Consider the following 14,505-nt stretch of genomic DNA (forward strand, 5'->3'; position numbering starts at 1 on the left):
GGGGTACAAGACGCCATGCAGCAGAGGACGCCACGCAGCAGGCCAGACGCCGCCACACAGTGGGGTACAAGACGCCATGCAGCAGAGGACACCACGCAGCAGAGGACGCCACGCAGCAGGCCAGACGCCACCACGCAGCGGGGTAGAGGACGCAGCCACGGAGCAGATCTCTCAATAAAGCTCTCCATCTGCTGCAAACCATACAAGATACAGAGACACAGATACGGAAAGTCTATACACGCATCTAGTCGGGTGGTTTTTCTGCTCGGACAGCGGTCCTGGTCATGGGTCTCCGCTCTAAGACCTCATTAAACTTGTGCAACAAACCATCAGCATTTCATTCGCTTGGATTAAAAGCTTGTAATAAGTGGAGAACATGGTAAGATTGTGTCGGCGGCCACCACTAGGGGGAGCTCCCTGTATACAGACATACATGATAAGATCCTGCCTGCAGCCACCACTAGGGGGAGCTCCCTGTATAAATAGATACAAGATAAGATCCTGCCTGCAGCCACCACTAGGGGGAGCTCCCTGTATACAGAGATACACGATAAGATCCTGTCTGCAGCCACCACTAGGGGGAGCTCCCTGTATACAGAGATACATGACAAGACCCTGTCTGCGGCCACCACTAGGGGGAGTTGATATTATACCAGGGAACAGAGCACAGCTTCCCGGGGTGGGCTTATGATTCCAGCCCTGTATCTCATCACCCACCTCACTTGCTTCCAGGGTCCCCACTTGCTTGAAGATCAGGTCGTAAATGCCGTGGTGGACGTACATCTGCGCAGAAAGAGACAGACGGTGACGATGGCTGAGCACGTACCTGTGATGACCCGGCTCAGGAGTCACCCCGGTACCTCCACTGCTTGCTTCATCAGATTCATCTGTGTTTCTTGCTTTGCGATGGTTCTCTGGAACAGAAGACGTGACAGTGATCATACGTGCAGTATACGGGACGGGCGGCCATATTGGCCTGTGCGTTATTAGCTGCTGTGTGTCCGCTACATTCTTACCAGATGGGAATCCCGCAGTAAATGCTGCAGACATTTTGTATATAGAGTGTTCACCGAGTCCTGTGAGAGGAAAGGGGAAAAAGTCAGAGGAGATACAAGTGCGGAAGCAGAGACTAAGCCTGTGCTTGGTTTGACCGGTCATTCTCTGCTAAAACCTATCCAAAACGAGAAACACAACTTGGGGTATGTTCACATGCAGCAGAGCTCAGCCGGAAAAATGCAAGGTTTAAGGAAAAACAAAACCCAAAATGTGAGGGTGTGGACTCACTATGTAGTGTCGCAGGTTCTTCCTCTCGTGCACCTTGAAGGCGCTGCGGAAGGACGCGACGCTCTTGTCGAACTTCTCCACGTTCTTCCCCAAGAATTCCTTCACGTCGTCTAGGTTCTTTAAAGTGCAAGAGGCGGACGGGGCGGATACGTCGTCTAAAAGACAGGAGTGAGACACGCAGGGGGGGATACGCAGGGGTCAGAGGCAGCCAGGACTCCTGCAGGGGGCGCTGCCCTCGTACCTGGGTTCTCGTCCTTCTCGATAGGTCGGGAGATGCACAAGATGCTGAAGCTTTCTTCCTTCTCGTTGTAGAACGTCTCCTCAAACAGAACGGACACGGAGAGCGAATATCCGAAACCGCCTCCGAGCTTAACCAGATTCCCCTGAATGAAAACCTCCTGGAACAGATAAAGGAGCAGATACAACCCACCATGCTTTACACTGCAGCTCTGCTTCTTCACGTGTTGCAAAGAGCAGGCGGCCAAGCTCCAATAAAGGCATTTTATCTAACATACTCACCCGGCCATTCTCAGTCAGAAACCCCCCATCATTGGGTTTGAGGACATAGGAGTCCAGGGCACAGGTGGAGAACAAGCTGCTCGTCAGACTTCCTTTACACGGTACCAGGACCTTTATAAGGAGGAGACAGAAGAAGATATGGAATAACATAGGTACGCAGGAGGCGCCGGTATAATATGGGTACGCAGGAGGCGCCGGTATAATATGGGTACGCAGGAGGCGCCGGTATAATATGGGTACGCAGGAGGCACCGGTATAATATGGGTACGCAGGAGGCACCGGTATAATATGGGTACGCAGGAGGCACCGGTATAATATGGGTACGCAGGAGGCACCGGTATAATACGCCTTGTCCTACATTACACCAGTCTAGCAGGACAATCGTCAGCTCTCGGAATTGGCCCTCGGCAGCTGTTCATCCTACACTGCTCAAAAAAAAAAATAAAGGGAACACTTAAACAACAGAATATAACTCCAAGTAAATCAAACTTCTGTGAAATCAAACTGTCCACTTAGGAAGCAACACTGATTGACAATCAATTTCTCATGCTGTTGTGCAAATGGAATAGACAACAGATGGAAATTATTGGCAATCATCAAGACACACTCAAAGGAGTGGTTCTGCAGGTGGGGACCACAGAACACATCTCAGTACCAATGCTTCTGGCTGATGTTTTGGTCGTTTTTGAATGTTGGTTGTGCTTTCATACTCGTGGTAGCATGAAACGGACTCTACAACCCACACAAGTGGCTCAGGTAGTGCAGCTCATCCAGGATGGCACATCAATGCGAGCTGTGGCAAGAAGGTTTGCTGTGTCTGTCAGCGTAGTGTCCAGAGGCTGGAGGCACTACCAGGAGACAAGCCAGTAGACGTGGAGGGGGCCGTAGGAGGGCAACAACCCAGCAGCAGGAACACTATCTCAGCCTTTGTGCAAGGAGGTACAGGAGGAGCACTGCCAGAGCCCTGCAAAATGACCTCCAGCAGGCTACAAATATGCATGTGTCTGCACAAACAGTTAGAAACTGACTCCATGAGGATGGTCTGAGGGCCCGACGTCCACAGATGGGGGTTGTGCTCACAGCCCAACACTCTGTGGCCCTCCAAAGAAATGCCACCCCACACCATTACTGACCCACTGCCAGACTGGTCATGCTGAAGGATTTTGCAGGCAGCAGATCGCTCTCCACGGCATCTCCAGACTCTGTCACATGTGCTTAGTGTGAACCTGCTTTCATCTGTGAAGAGCACAGGGAGCCAGTGGTGAATTTGCCAATCCTGGTGTTCTGTGACAAATGCCAAGCGTCCTGCACGGTGTTGGGCTGTGGGCACAACTCCCATCTGTGGACGTCAGGCCCTCAGACCATCCTCATGGAGTCGGTTTCTAACCGTTTGTGCAGACACATGCACATTTGTGGCCTGCTGGAGGTCATTTTGCAGGGCTCTGACAGTTGCTGCTCCTGATCCTCCTTGCACAAAGGCTGAAGTAGCGGTCCTGCTGCTGGTTTGTTGCCCTCCTACAGCCCCTCCACGTCTCCTGGTGTACTGGCCTGTCTCCTGGTAGCGCCTCCAGCCTCTGGACACAACGCTGACAGACACAGCAAACCTTCTTGCCACAGCTCGCATTGATGTGCCATCCTGGATGAGCTGCACTACCTGAGCCACTTGTGTGGGTTCTAGAGTCCGTCTCATGCTACCACGAGTGTGAAAGCACAACCAACATTCAAAAGTGACCAAAACATCAGCCAGAAAGCATTGGTACTGAGAGGTGGTCTGTGGTCCCCACCTGCAGAACCACTCCTTTATTGAGGGGGGTCTTGATAATTGCCAATAATTTCCATCTGTTGTCTATTCCATTTGCACAACAGCATGTGAAATTGATTGTCAGTCAGTGTTGCTTCCTAAGTGGATAGTATGATTGCACAGAAGTTTGGTTTACGTGGAGTTATATTCTGTTGTTTAAGTGTTCCCGTTATTTTTATGAGCAGTGTATAATGACCCCAGAATGGAGCAGATGTCACGCCGTGTTTGAAGCCTCTGGTGGGATAATAAGATACACGGAAAAGCCAAGAAATTGCGAATGAATAGCGACATCGGTCACATGACCTCGGGACTGAGCTATGGGCACAAGATGGAGACGGTTCAGGCGGATACACAAGCTGGTGTAAACCTTCTGCTACAGATCATCAGACGCTGGATCTAGGAATTCTCTACAGTTATCAGGAGGAGCGAAGACGCGAGAAGCCATGATCACTGTCTGCAGGGAGAACAGAGGCGGCCTCAGGCTGGGGTCATCATCTGCACCACACAACGGTCACAGGACGAACCACAAGACCAGACTGGTTTTGCCCCCGTCACTGCACGGCCTCTGGGGGGAAAGGAAGGAGGGAGACAACCTCTACGGGAAAGTCACAGGGATCTACAAGAGATTACTGTTCAAAAAAAGTCAAAATACCAGAAAAAAAAAAATATTACATTACTGATCAGTGACTGATCCTGAGTTGCATCCTGTATTATACCCCAGAGCTGCACTCAGTATTCTGCTGGTGCAGTCACTGTATACATACATTACTGATCCTGAGTTACCTCCTGTATTATACCCCAGAGCTGCACTCAGTATTCTGCTGGTGCAGTCATTGTGTACATACATTACTGATCCTGAGTTACATTCTGTATTATACTCCAGAGCTGCACTCACTATTCTGCTGGTGCAGTCACTGTGTACATACATTACATTACTGATCCTGAGTTACATCCTGTATTATACCCCAGAGCTGCACTCACTGTTCTGACGAATGTACTACATTTGAGGTCTGCTGACTAATTATTCTATTCCTTTCTTGCACTAATTGTAGAAATGTTATTATTACCAGGATGTCATTGTTCAGTGTCACACGGCTCATCCAGCTCTGCAGTAAACTGAGGCAGTGGGGAGGGTGGGGGGGGTAGTTAATGAACAAGCACATTGCCAGTAATTAACATTGTAGGTGGTAAAGAGGGGCAGGAGGTGAAAGTGACTAAGTATAAAGGTCAGAGGAGAAGTCAGTGATCGCCTCACTGCACCCAGTGTGTACAGGAATCATAATGTAAATGATGTGGGCGAGTGTGCAGGAGGCAGGACTACACCCACCGCGGGAGGAAGACTGGCGGCAAATCTACTGGAGCGAGAATTTCGCTTCCACGTCTTATTTAAAAAATAAAGAATGTGCGCAGACAATAGCAAATGTTAGAGTAAGGCTGTGTTCACACGTAGCTTTTTTTTTTGTGTGTTTTCGCGGCGGTTTTTAGCGCACGATTTTGCCGCGAAACATGGATTTTTGTGAGTACTCACCGTAAAATTCTTTTCTCCGAGACGCTCATTGGGGGACACAGGTACTGTGGGGTGTATGCTACCGCCATCTGGAGGCTGACACTAGGCAAACAACACAAGGTTAGCTCCTCCCCCGCCCTGAATGCGGGCGGAAACCAGTTTAGTGCAAAAGCAGTAGGAGAACAATAACAATCAGCCTTAATGCAGAAAAACAAATGTGTCTGGCAAAGGACCACCCTGACATTCACAAAAGAACATATAATAATTAGATATACGAGAGCCAAAAGTGGCTATCAGGGTGGGTGCTGTGTCCCCCAATGAGCGTCTCGGAGAAAAGGATTTTACGGAGAGTACTCACAAAAATCCATGTTTGTCCTTCGTCTCATTGGGGGACACAGGTACTGTGGGATGTCATAAAGCATTCCCTGGGTGGGAGATTGACTCACCAATCCAAGCTGCATGCACCTCTTCGTTCAAAGGTGCGCCACTGCTGCTTGGAGAATCCTTCTACCCAGGCTCGCATCCGCCGAAGCCGGAGTATGGATATTGTAATGTTTAGTAAATGTGTGCAGGCTGGACCAGGTCGCTGCCTTGCATACCTGTTCCGCCAAGGCCTGATGCCGAAGCGCCCATTGCCCGAGTAGAGTGCGCTTTGATCCCTGATGGAACTGGCGCACCACTGATGTGATAGGCCTCCTGAAAAGTTAAACGGATCGATCTGGCTATGGTCGCTTTTGAGGCCGGGAGTCCCCTTCTGCGCCCCTCAGAAAGCACGAACAGCGTATCAGTCTGGCGAAAAGGTGCCGTCCGCGACACATACCTCCTGAGTGCTCTCACCAGGTCTAAGGTGTGAAGAGCTTTCTCCACGCGATGCACCGTTGCCAGACAGAACGAAGGCAAGACAATATCCTCATTGATGTGGAAGGAGGACACCACCTTCGGAAGAAAGGGGGGAGCTGGTCTAAGCACCACCTGATCCTTGTGGAAAACGAGAAAAGGTGCTCGGCAAGATAGGGCCGCCATCTCCGAAATTCGCCTAACGGAAGTGATGGCTACCAAAAATACCACCTTCCAAGAGAGGAACAAGGAAAATATCCTGCAGCGGCTCAAAAGGCGCTTCCTGCAGAACGCTCAGCACCAGGTTGAGATCCCAGGTGCCCATCGGCACCTTATAGTGGGGTACTAGATGAGACACTCCCTGGATGAAGGTCTTTACCTGCATATTAGTAGCAATCTTTCGCTGGAACAGGACGGACAGCGCCGATATCTGTCTCCTAAGGGAGCTCGGGGCCAGCCCCGAGTCTAGGCCTGATTGAAGAAAGGCCAAGATGTTGGGAATAGAGAATGTCAGGGGCGAATGCCCCCGCTCTCGACACCAAGTGAAGAAAATTTCCCAGATGTGATGGTAAATTGTCGCTGAGGTCGGTTTCCTAGCGCTAACCATTGTGGCGACCACCTCACGCCCAAAATCTGCTTGAGTTAGAATCCAAGATTCAACGGCCATGCCGTCAAACACAGGGCCCCCGAGTTTGGGTGGAAGATCGGTCCCTGGTGCAGTAGATCTGGGCGCTCTGGTAGTCGCCATGGGACGCCGGTGAGCAGCCGCACAAGATATGCGTACCATGCCCGTCGGGGCCAGTCTGGTGCCAGCAGAATTGCTGGGACCCCCTCTGCTTTGATCTTCCTGACGACCCTCGGAAGCAATGGGAGAAACAGGTATGGAAGGCGAAACTGGTTCCATGGTAAGACCAACGCATCCACCCTGAACGCTCGTGGGTGTCATGACCGAGCGATGAACACAGGCACCTTGGCGTTCATTCAGGACGCCATCAGGTCCACATCCGGTGTTCCCCACCGTTGGCAAATTTGCTGTAAGACCTCGTGGTGCAGGGACCATTCCCCAGCCACGACGTCTTGTCGGCTGAGGAAGTCCGCCGCCCAATTTTCTACGCCTGGGATGTAGACTGCCGAAATTATCGACTGGTTCTTCTCGGCCCAATGAAGCACATGTGCTATCTCGCGCATGGTTGCCCTGCTGCGCGTGCCCCCCCTGATGATTTACGTAAGCCACAGCCGTGGCATTGTCTGACTGTATCCGAATGGGCCGTCCTGCTAGGAGGTACTGGAAATGCTGCAGCGCCTGCCAGATCGCTCGTATTTCCAACAAGTTTATCGGAAGACGGGCTTCCTGTTGCGACCACTGGCCTTGTGCCGTGTGGTGGCGAAAGACTGCTCCCCAGCCGAGGAGACTGGCATCGGTCGTGACCACTAGCCAGTGGTCTGGGGGAAACGACTACCCCTGAAGAAGGGAGGATCTGGTCGTCCACCACTCCAGCGATTGTCAGACCTGAGAGGATAGCCGGCACCGCTGATTGAGGGTGAACGGATTCTTCAGGCTGACAAGAGAGCGTGCTGTAGGGGTCAAAGATGAAATTGAGCAAACGGAATTGCTTCCATTGCTGCCACCATTTTCCCCAGTATCCTCATCCCAAACCGAATGGTGTGAGGGACCGGCTGCTGGAGCTTCAGGACTCCCTGTCGAAGCGCTAGGGCCTTGTTTTGAGGGAGACTTATCAACCCTTGGGAGGTGTCGAAGACCATTCCTAGAGAAACAATCCGCCGAGCTGGGACCAGCGACGATTTCTTCCTGTTGACCAACCAACCTAAGAGGGAGAGTGTATCCAGTGTAATGCTGACATTCTCCTTGCACGCCCGAAACGAGGGACCCTTCACCAAGAGGTCGTCTAAATATGGCAAGACGACTATGCCCCGCGAGTGTAAGACTGCCATCAAGACTGCCATTACCTTCGTGAACACTCTGGGGGCGGTGGCTATCCCGAATGGGAGTGCTGCGAATTGAAAATGTCGCCCATTGATGGCGAACCGAAGAAACTTTTGATGCGGAGGAAAAATGTGAACGTGCAGGTAGGCATCCTGAATGTCGATCGAGGCTAAGTACTCTCCCTGCTCCATGGCTGATATAACAGAACGGAGAGATTCCATCCTGAAATGTTTGACTCTGATGAACCTGTTTAGGAGCTTCAGGTCCAAAACTGGTCTGACTGTCCCGTCTTTTTTGGGGACCGCGAACAGATTGGAATAAAAACCTTGAGCTTTTTCGTGCTCTGGTACGGGAACAATAACTCAGTTGTCTTGGAGTGAATCGATGGCCCCTAGCAGTGCTTTCGCCCGAGACTCCACTTTGGGAAGTCGGGAGAGAAAAAACCGTGTTGGAGAGTACCTGATGAACTCTATCATGTACCCTGAAGTCACCAGTTCTACCACCCATAAGTCGTGTGTTACCTCGGCCCAGATATGACAAAAAAAAAAGAGTAGGCAGCCCCCCCACCCTGCTGCTGTCACCTACCAAAGGCTCCGAGTCATTTGGCTGAGGGTCTCTGGGTCCTGGCTCCTCTCGACCTGGTCTGGCGAGCACGTATCCTTCCCACCGGAATGGGTCTGTATGAGACCTGTCGCTCCCTATCCTGGTTGAAGCGAGGTGGGCCGGTCGAACTGGCTGCTGCCATCCATCCGGTGTTGCGAAAAGCTCGAAACCATGTCAGGACCTGACGAAAAGGCTGTTTCGCCTTTTGCTGCGGGAGGAAGCCACTTTTCCCTCCTGTCGCATCGGAGATGAGCCTATCCAACTTCTCCCCAAACAGGCGGCCTTCCCTGATAGGGCAAGGAAGTCAAGGACTTCTTGGAAATTGAATCGGCTCGCCAAGTTCTCAACCAGAGGGCTCTCCTAATGGCTATGGCGTTAGCGGCCGCAAATGCTGCACAATTAGCCACATCCAAAGACGCGTTAATTAAGTAGTCTCCAGCCATAGCAATCTGACTTGCGACCTCAGACACCTCCGCAGGTAGTCCTCTATCCTGCAAGACGTTATTCAAAGACACTGACCATGACATCATGGCCTTGGCTACCCACGTCGCCGCGAACGAAGGGGCGAGCGCCGAACCTGATGCCTCAAAAACTGATCGCGCCAAACCCTCTATGAGCCGATCCGTGGGGTCCTTAATGGACGAGCCGCTAGGCACCGACAACAAGGATTTCGAGGCCAGGCGTGACACTGGCGGGTCCACCACTGGAGATTCTGCCCATTTCTTACAGAGTTCCGGGGCAAATGGGTATCTTGCCTCTATAAGCTTCTGACCCGAGAAGCACTTGTCTGGGCGTTCTCTGTGGCGCTGCACTATATCCTCAAATTCTGGGTGAGTGCCAAACACTCTACGCGGGTTTGGCCCGCTTAAAGGCTACCTTATGGCTCGCGGCCAAGGTAGCATCATCCTCAATCCCCAGGGTTTGATTGACAGCTTCAATGAGGCTGTCCACTGTCTCCCGACATCCCGGGGTATCTAGATCAAGTGGCTCGTCAGAGTCACGATCCAAACTCTGCCAGCTCCCACTCGCTGGTGAAAGGGAGCGTGATGCTGGACTCCCCGATGCCGAGGCACCGGATAAGCCGGGAGACCTCGTATGGGTTCGTTTCCTTCACCTCTGTCTGGCATGGGAACGGCCCCTGCAGGCCAAAGGTTCCTGTGAGGTGGAGGACCCGTCCCAGATAAACGAGCCACTATCCCTGCCTCCCTTTGGGGCGTGAAGGGACTCGATCGCCTTTGTAAGCAAAGCCATAGACTGGGACAACGATAGCGCCCTTTCCGTAGGATTCGGCTCTCTGGATTCAGCCGAGGGAGGCTCCTGGGGGCATTCGCAGTCGCAGGCCTCGCACACTTTGGTGCTCTTCGCTCGTGGAAACGGGGCCTTACAAGAAGTTCATGCAGCGTAGAGAAAAGTGTGCGTCTTCCCTTTTCCGGCCATATTGAGGCGTAATATATATATATATATATATATATATATATATATATATATATATATATATATATATATATATATATATATATATATATATATATATATATATATATATATATATATATATATATATATATATATATATCCCAAACAAAAAAATTCTTTTTTTTTCCCCCCCTCTCCTCAGTGTGAGGGGAGGGGGAGGGGGAGGGAGGCCCCCTTTGCTGTTTTAGCGGCCTCCGCAGCCTGCACTTACCCAGCCTGTGTCCCCCGACTGCGTGCCCGGCCTTCTGTGCCTCCGTGAGGTAAACCGACCTCTTTCCTGGTCGCGGCCTACCCCGCACTGAAGCCAGGGTCTGGATTTATCCGGCGCCCGCCCAGCGGTCCAAGGGGCGGGCCGCCGGAAGAGACGCCTCGCACCGAGGGCGGTACTCCCGCCGCGGCCTACACCGTCCAAAAGCCGGGAGCTCAATTTTCCCCAACGCCTCAATTATTGTCCACCGCCCGCGGCGCCGCGCGAAGCAGCGGCGGCGATGGTGTGCCGTGGCCTAAGTGGCCAAAAACTGGGGGCTAAATTTTCCTCCACCGATCACGGCGCCATGCAATGCTGCAGTGGTGACGGTGGCGCCGGCGGTGCCAACAGCCAGAAAACGCCGCTACTCTCCCTGGATACGAGGAGGCCCTAGGGAGACGCACACCGCTGCAGCCCAGGAGCCCCCCGCACCCGTACTTTAAATGCGCTGTAACCAGGATACAGGTAGGCCCTTTAGGGCGAACACCAACCAGGGGTGGGGGGTGGTGTGGGGATCCTGGACGGTGCAGGCACCCTAACTCCGTCCAGCTTTAGCCGAGGAGAGGGACCGTCCGCCTCCTTGCAGCACCTTCGTCTTGCGTTGGTGGAGCAGTGGGGGCCGCGTGAACGTCTTGTGCCTCTGAATAGCCCATGGTTTCCTACCTAGGGGTGGTCAGGGCTAGGTCCGGCATCATGTCCCACGTCGCGGGAAAGGATACGTGGAGACGACACTCGCATGTGATCGCCCATTGATGGTTTGGGGAAATCGGACCCTTTCAATAGGATCCGTTGCCCCTGTCTCATCTTCATGGGAAAAAAAAAAAAAAAAAAAAAAAAGAAGAAGTCTTGAGAAAAAAGACCAGACGTGTGCCTCCATAGACAATAAGCAAAAAACTGGTTTCCGCCAGCATTCAGGACGAGGGTGTATACGGCGGGGGAGGAGCTAACCCTGTGTTCTTTGCCTAGTGTCAGCCTCCAGATGGCGGTAGCATACATCCCATAGTACCTGTGTCCCCCAATGAGACGAAGGAGAAAACGCAAAAAAAAAAAAGCATCCCATGCAATCCTATGGCATTCCGCACATGTTGTGCTAATGCTGCAGATTTTTCCGCGGCAAAATAGGCAGCATGCTCATTCTTTGTGTGGAATTGCGGGAATTCCGCCCACATATCAATGCATTGTTCTGCTTAGGGTGAGTGCACATGCTGCGGATTTTTCCGTGCAGATTTGTCAAAATCCGCAGGTAAATTTCAGGTCAAAAGACATGCGGTCTACCTGCGGATTAGCCTGCGCTTTGACACCTGTACAATGGAGCAGGTGGGAAACCTCTGCGGATTCCGCACCAAGAATTGACATGCTGCAGATCTGAAACCGCAGAAAAATCCACAGCATGTGCACAGCGGTTTTTGAAACTGCTGCGGATCCACAGGGCCAAATCCGCAGCGTGTGCACATACCCTCACTTTCTGCATATGGCTATGCCTACCATGCGCAAAGTAAGCGGAAAAAATGCGGATAGTAGCCAGGGTCTGGAGGAGAGGAGATTCTCCTCCAGGCTGTGGGTACCATAACCCTGTAAAAATAATTAAAATAAAAAAATTGTGATAATCTCACCTTCCGGCGTCCCCCTCAGCGTTACCAATCCTCGCGATGCTCCCGGCAAGTCCTGCTCCCAGAGATAAGTTGGACAATGACCTTTGATGACGTCGCGGTCTCGACATCGCGAGGATCGGAGACGCTGCGCGGGACGCCGGAAGATGAGAATAACACCATCTTTTATTTTTTTTATTATTTGTAACATTAGGTCTTTTTACTACTGATGCCGCATAGGCAGCCTCAATAGTAAAAAGTTGGTCACACACGTCAAACACTATGTTAAGTGTGACCAACCTGTCAATCAGTTTTCCAAGCGATGCTACAGATCACTTGGAAAACGCTAGTTAAAAAGCGGGAATTACACATGTGGAATTCTAGTGTCTTTCCCGCGGCAGGGAGTTGCGGAATTCCTGCGGAAATTTCCGCGGAAATTCCACGATGTGTGCATGTAGCCTAATACTTGGAGTACAGAATTTAGCAAACAGTATTTCCACTTTATTGTCATATTCCCTATCAAATATATCTACTATAATACTGCCCCCCATGTACAAGAATATAACTGCTATAATACTGCCCCCTATGTACAAGAATATACCTACTATAATACTGCTCCTATGTACAAGAGTATAACTACTATAATACTGCCCCCTATGTACAAGAGTATAACTACTATAATACTGCCCCCTATGTACAAGAGTATAACTACTATAATACTGCTCCCTATGTACAAGAATATTACTATAATACTGCCCCTATGTACAAGAATATAACTACTATAATACTGCTCCTATGTACAAGAATATAACTACTATAATACTACTCCTATGTACAAGAATATAACTACTATAATACTGCCCCTATGTACAAGAATATAACTACTATAATACTGCTCCTATGTACAAGAATATAACTACTATAATACTACTCCTATGTACAAGAATATAACTACTATAATACTGCCCCTATGTACAAGAATATAACTACTATAATACTGCCCCTATGTACAAGAATATAACTACTATAATACTGCTCCTATGTACAAGAATATAACTACTATAATACTGCCACCTATGTAGAAGAATATAACTACTATAATACTGCTCCTATGTACAAGAATATAACTACTATAATACTGCTCCTAGGTACAAGAATATAACTACTATAATACTGCTCCTATGTACAAGAATATAACTACTATAATACTACTCCTATGTACAAGAATATAACTACTATAATACTGCTCCTAGGTACAAGAATATAACTACTATAATACTGCTCTCTTCGTACTAGGATTCTCCTTTTGAGGATCTTTTCGGCCTTTGGATAGATTTTCGTGGTCGCCTTATTTTCAGAGCCCCTGGATTACTCACAATGCCGTGCACCTCTGCAGCTTTACTGATCAGGTCGGGCCTCTGCTTCTGGATCGCCAGGTAGAACGCGTTGTTCAGGATGTCCTCATCATACAAAGCCATATGGGCTGTCAGTTCCTTTCGGATAGCAGGGATCGGATCTCTATCATGTCTGCTCCCCCATTTCTTCTCGGTAACAGAGTGAGCCTTCGGGGAACCTCGTCTGCGCCAAAAAAAAAAAAAAAAAAAAAAAAAAAAGAAGAAAAAATAAAGAACATTGTCAGTTTAAAGCAGCTCCTGATATACCGATATACAGCAGAAGGAGGTGACGCTCGGCCGTGAGGCGCAAGCAAATCTGTGTGTGGATGTGAGCGTTTCAGAGCTTAGCAGGAGGCAAACAACAAGAACTATTGATCTCTCTGCCCGGGGTTTCCCCCGATGTCCCGGTTAGTCCTAGATACTTTGCCAAATTTTTAAACATTTTCTAGAAACAGCTGCAACAGCCGAAAGGTAAAGTCAGAGAACGCTGCGACCTCCGCCTCCGAGCAATCAGTGGAGCGCATCATAATCCGTGCAGAACAGGACAGCCCCCTCCCCCTAATGCAACCGCACCGCAGGCAGCCCCCTCCACCAACGCAACCGCGACACAGGCAGCCCCCTCCCCCAACGCAACAGCGTCGCAGGCAGCCCCCTCCCCCAACGCAACCACACTGCAAGCAGCCCCCTCCCCCCAACGCAACAGCACCGCAGGCAGCCCCTTCCCCCAACGCAACAGCGCCGCAGGCAGCCCCTTCCCCCAACGCAACAGCGCCGCAGGCAGCCCTTTCCCCCAACGCAACAGCGCCGCAGGCAGCCCTTTCCCCCAACGCAACAGCGCCGCAGGCAGCCCCCACCCCCCAACGCAACAGCAACGCAGGCAGCCCCCTCCGCCAATGCAACTGTGCTGCAGGCAGCCCCCGACGCAACCACGTTGCAGGCAGCTCCCTCCCCCAACACACCCGTGCCACAGGCAGCTCCCTCCCCCAACACACCCGTGCCACAGGCAGCTCCCTCCCCCAACACAACCGTGCCACAGGCAGCTCCCTCCCCCAACACAACCGTGCCACAGGCAGCTCCCTCCCCCAACACAACCGTGCCACAGGCAGCTCCCTCCCCCAACGCAAGCACCCAGCAGCGCCCCCCCTCCCCCAATGTAACCGCCTCAGAGGCAGCCCCTCCCCCAATGCAGCCACGCCACAGGCAGCCTCCTCCCCCAATGTAAATGATCTGTTAACATAGGGAGATCAGTGCCCTGCCCAACTGAGAATCTGCCTCCAGAGATTATTGTAAATGACAGGGGGAG

At 51.2% G+C, this 14,505-nt stretch overlaps 1 protein-coding gene across 3 annotated transcripts in view; it reads right to left on the minus strand.

The window, feature by feature from the left end:
* Positions 1 to 14,505, minus strand: part of ANKRD27 (ankyrin repeat domain 27) — a 35,055-nt gene that overhangs the window by 13,728 nt on the left and 6,822 nt on the right. For all 3 annotated transcript variants that reach the window (XM_073560831.1, XM_073560830.1, XM_073560829.1), the window contains exons 2-8: positions 13,185 to 13,386; positions 1,804 to 1,914; positions 1,526 to 1,682; positions 1,285 to 1,439; positions 1,017 to 1,076; positions 861 to 914; positions 718 to 783 (exon numbers count right to left, since the gene is read on the minus strand). In XM_073560831.1, the coding sequence (XP_073416932.1) occupies positions 718 to 783; positions 861 to 914; positions 1,017 to 1,076; positions 1,285 to 1,439; positions 1,526 to 1,682; positions 1,804 to 1,914; positions 13,185 to 13,286 (705 nt within the window). In that variant the 5' untranslated portion in view covers positions 13,287 to 13,386. The remainder of the gene's footprint in view (positions 1 to 717; positions 784 to 860; positions 915 to 1,016; positions 1,077 to 1,284; positions 1,440 to 1,525; positions 1,683 to 1,803; positions 1,915 to 13,184; positions 13,387 to 14,505) is intronic.

The sequence above is a fragment of the Dendrobates tinctorius genome, unplaced genomic scaffold (assembly GCF_039654945.1).
Source record: "Dendrobates tinctorius isolate UK_male_01 unplaced genomic scaffold, ASM3965494v1 ptg000307l, whole genome shotgun sequence".
NCBI lineage: Eukaryota > Metazoa > Chordata > Amphibia > Anura > Dendrobatidae > Dendrobates > Dendrobates tinctorius.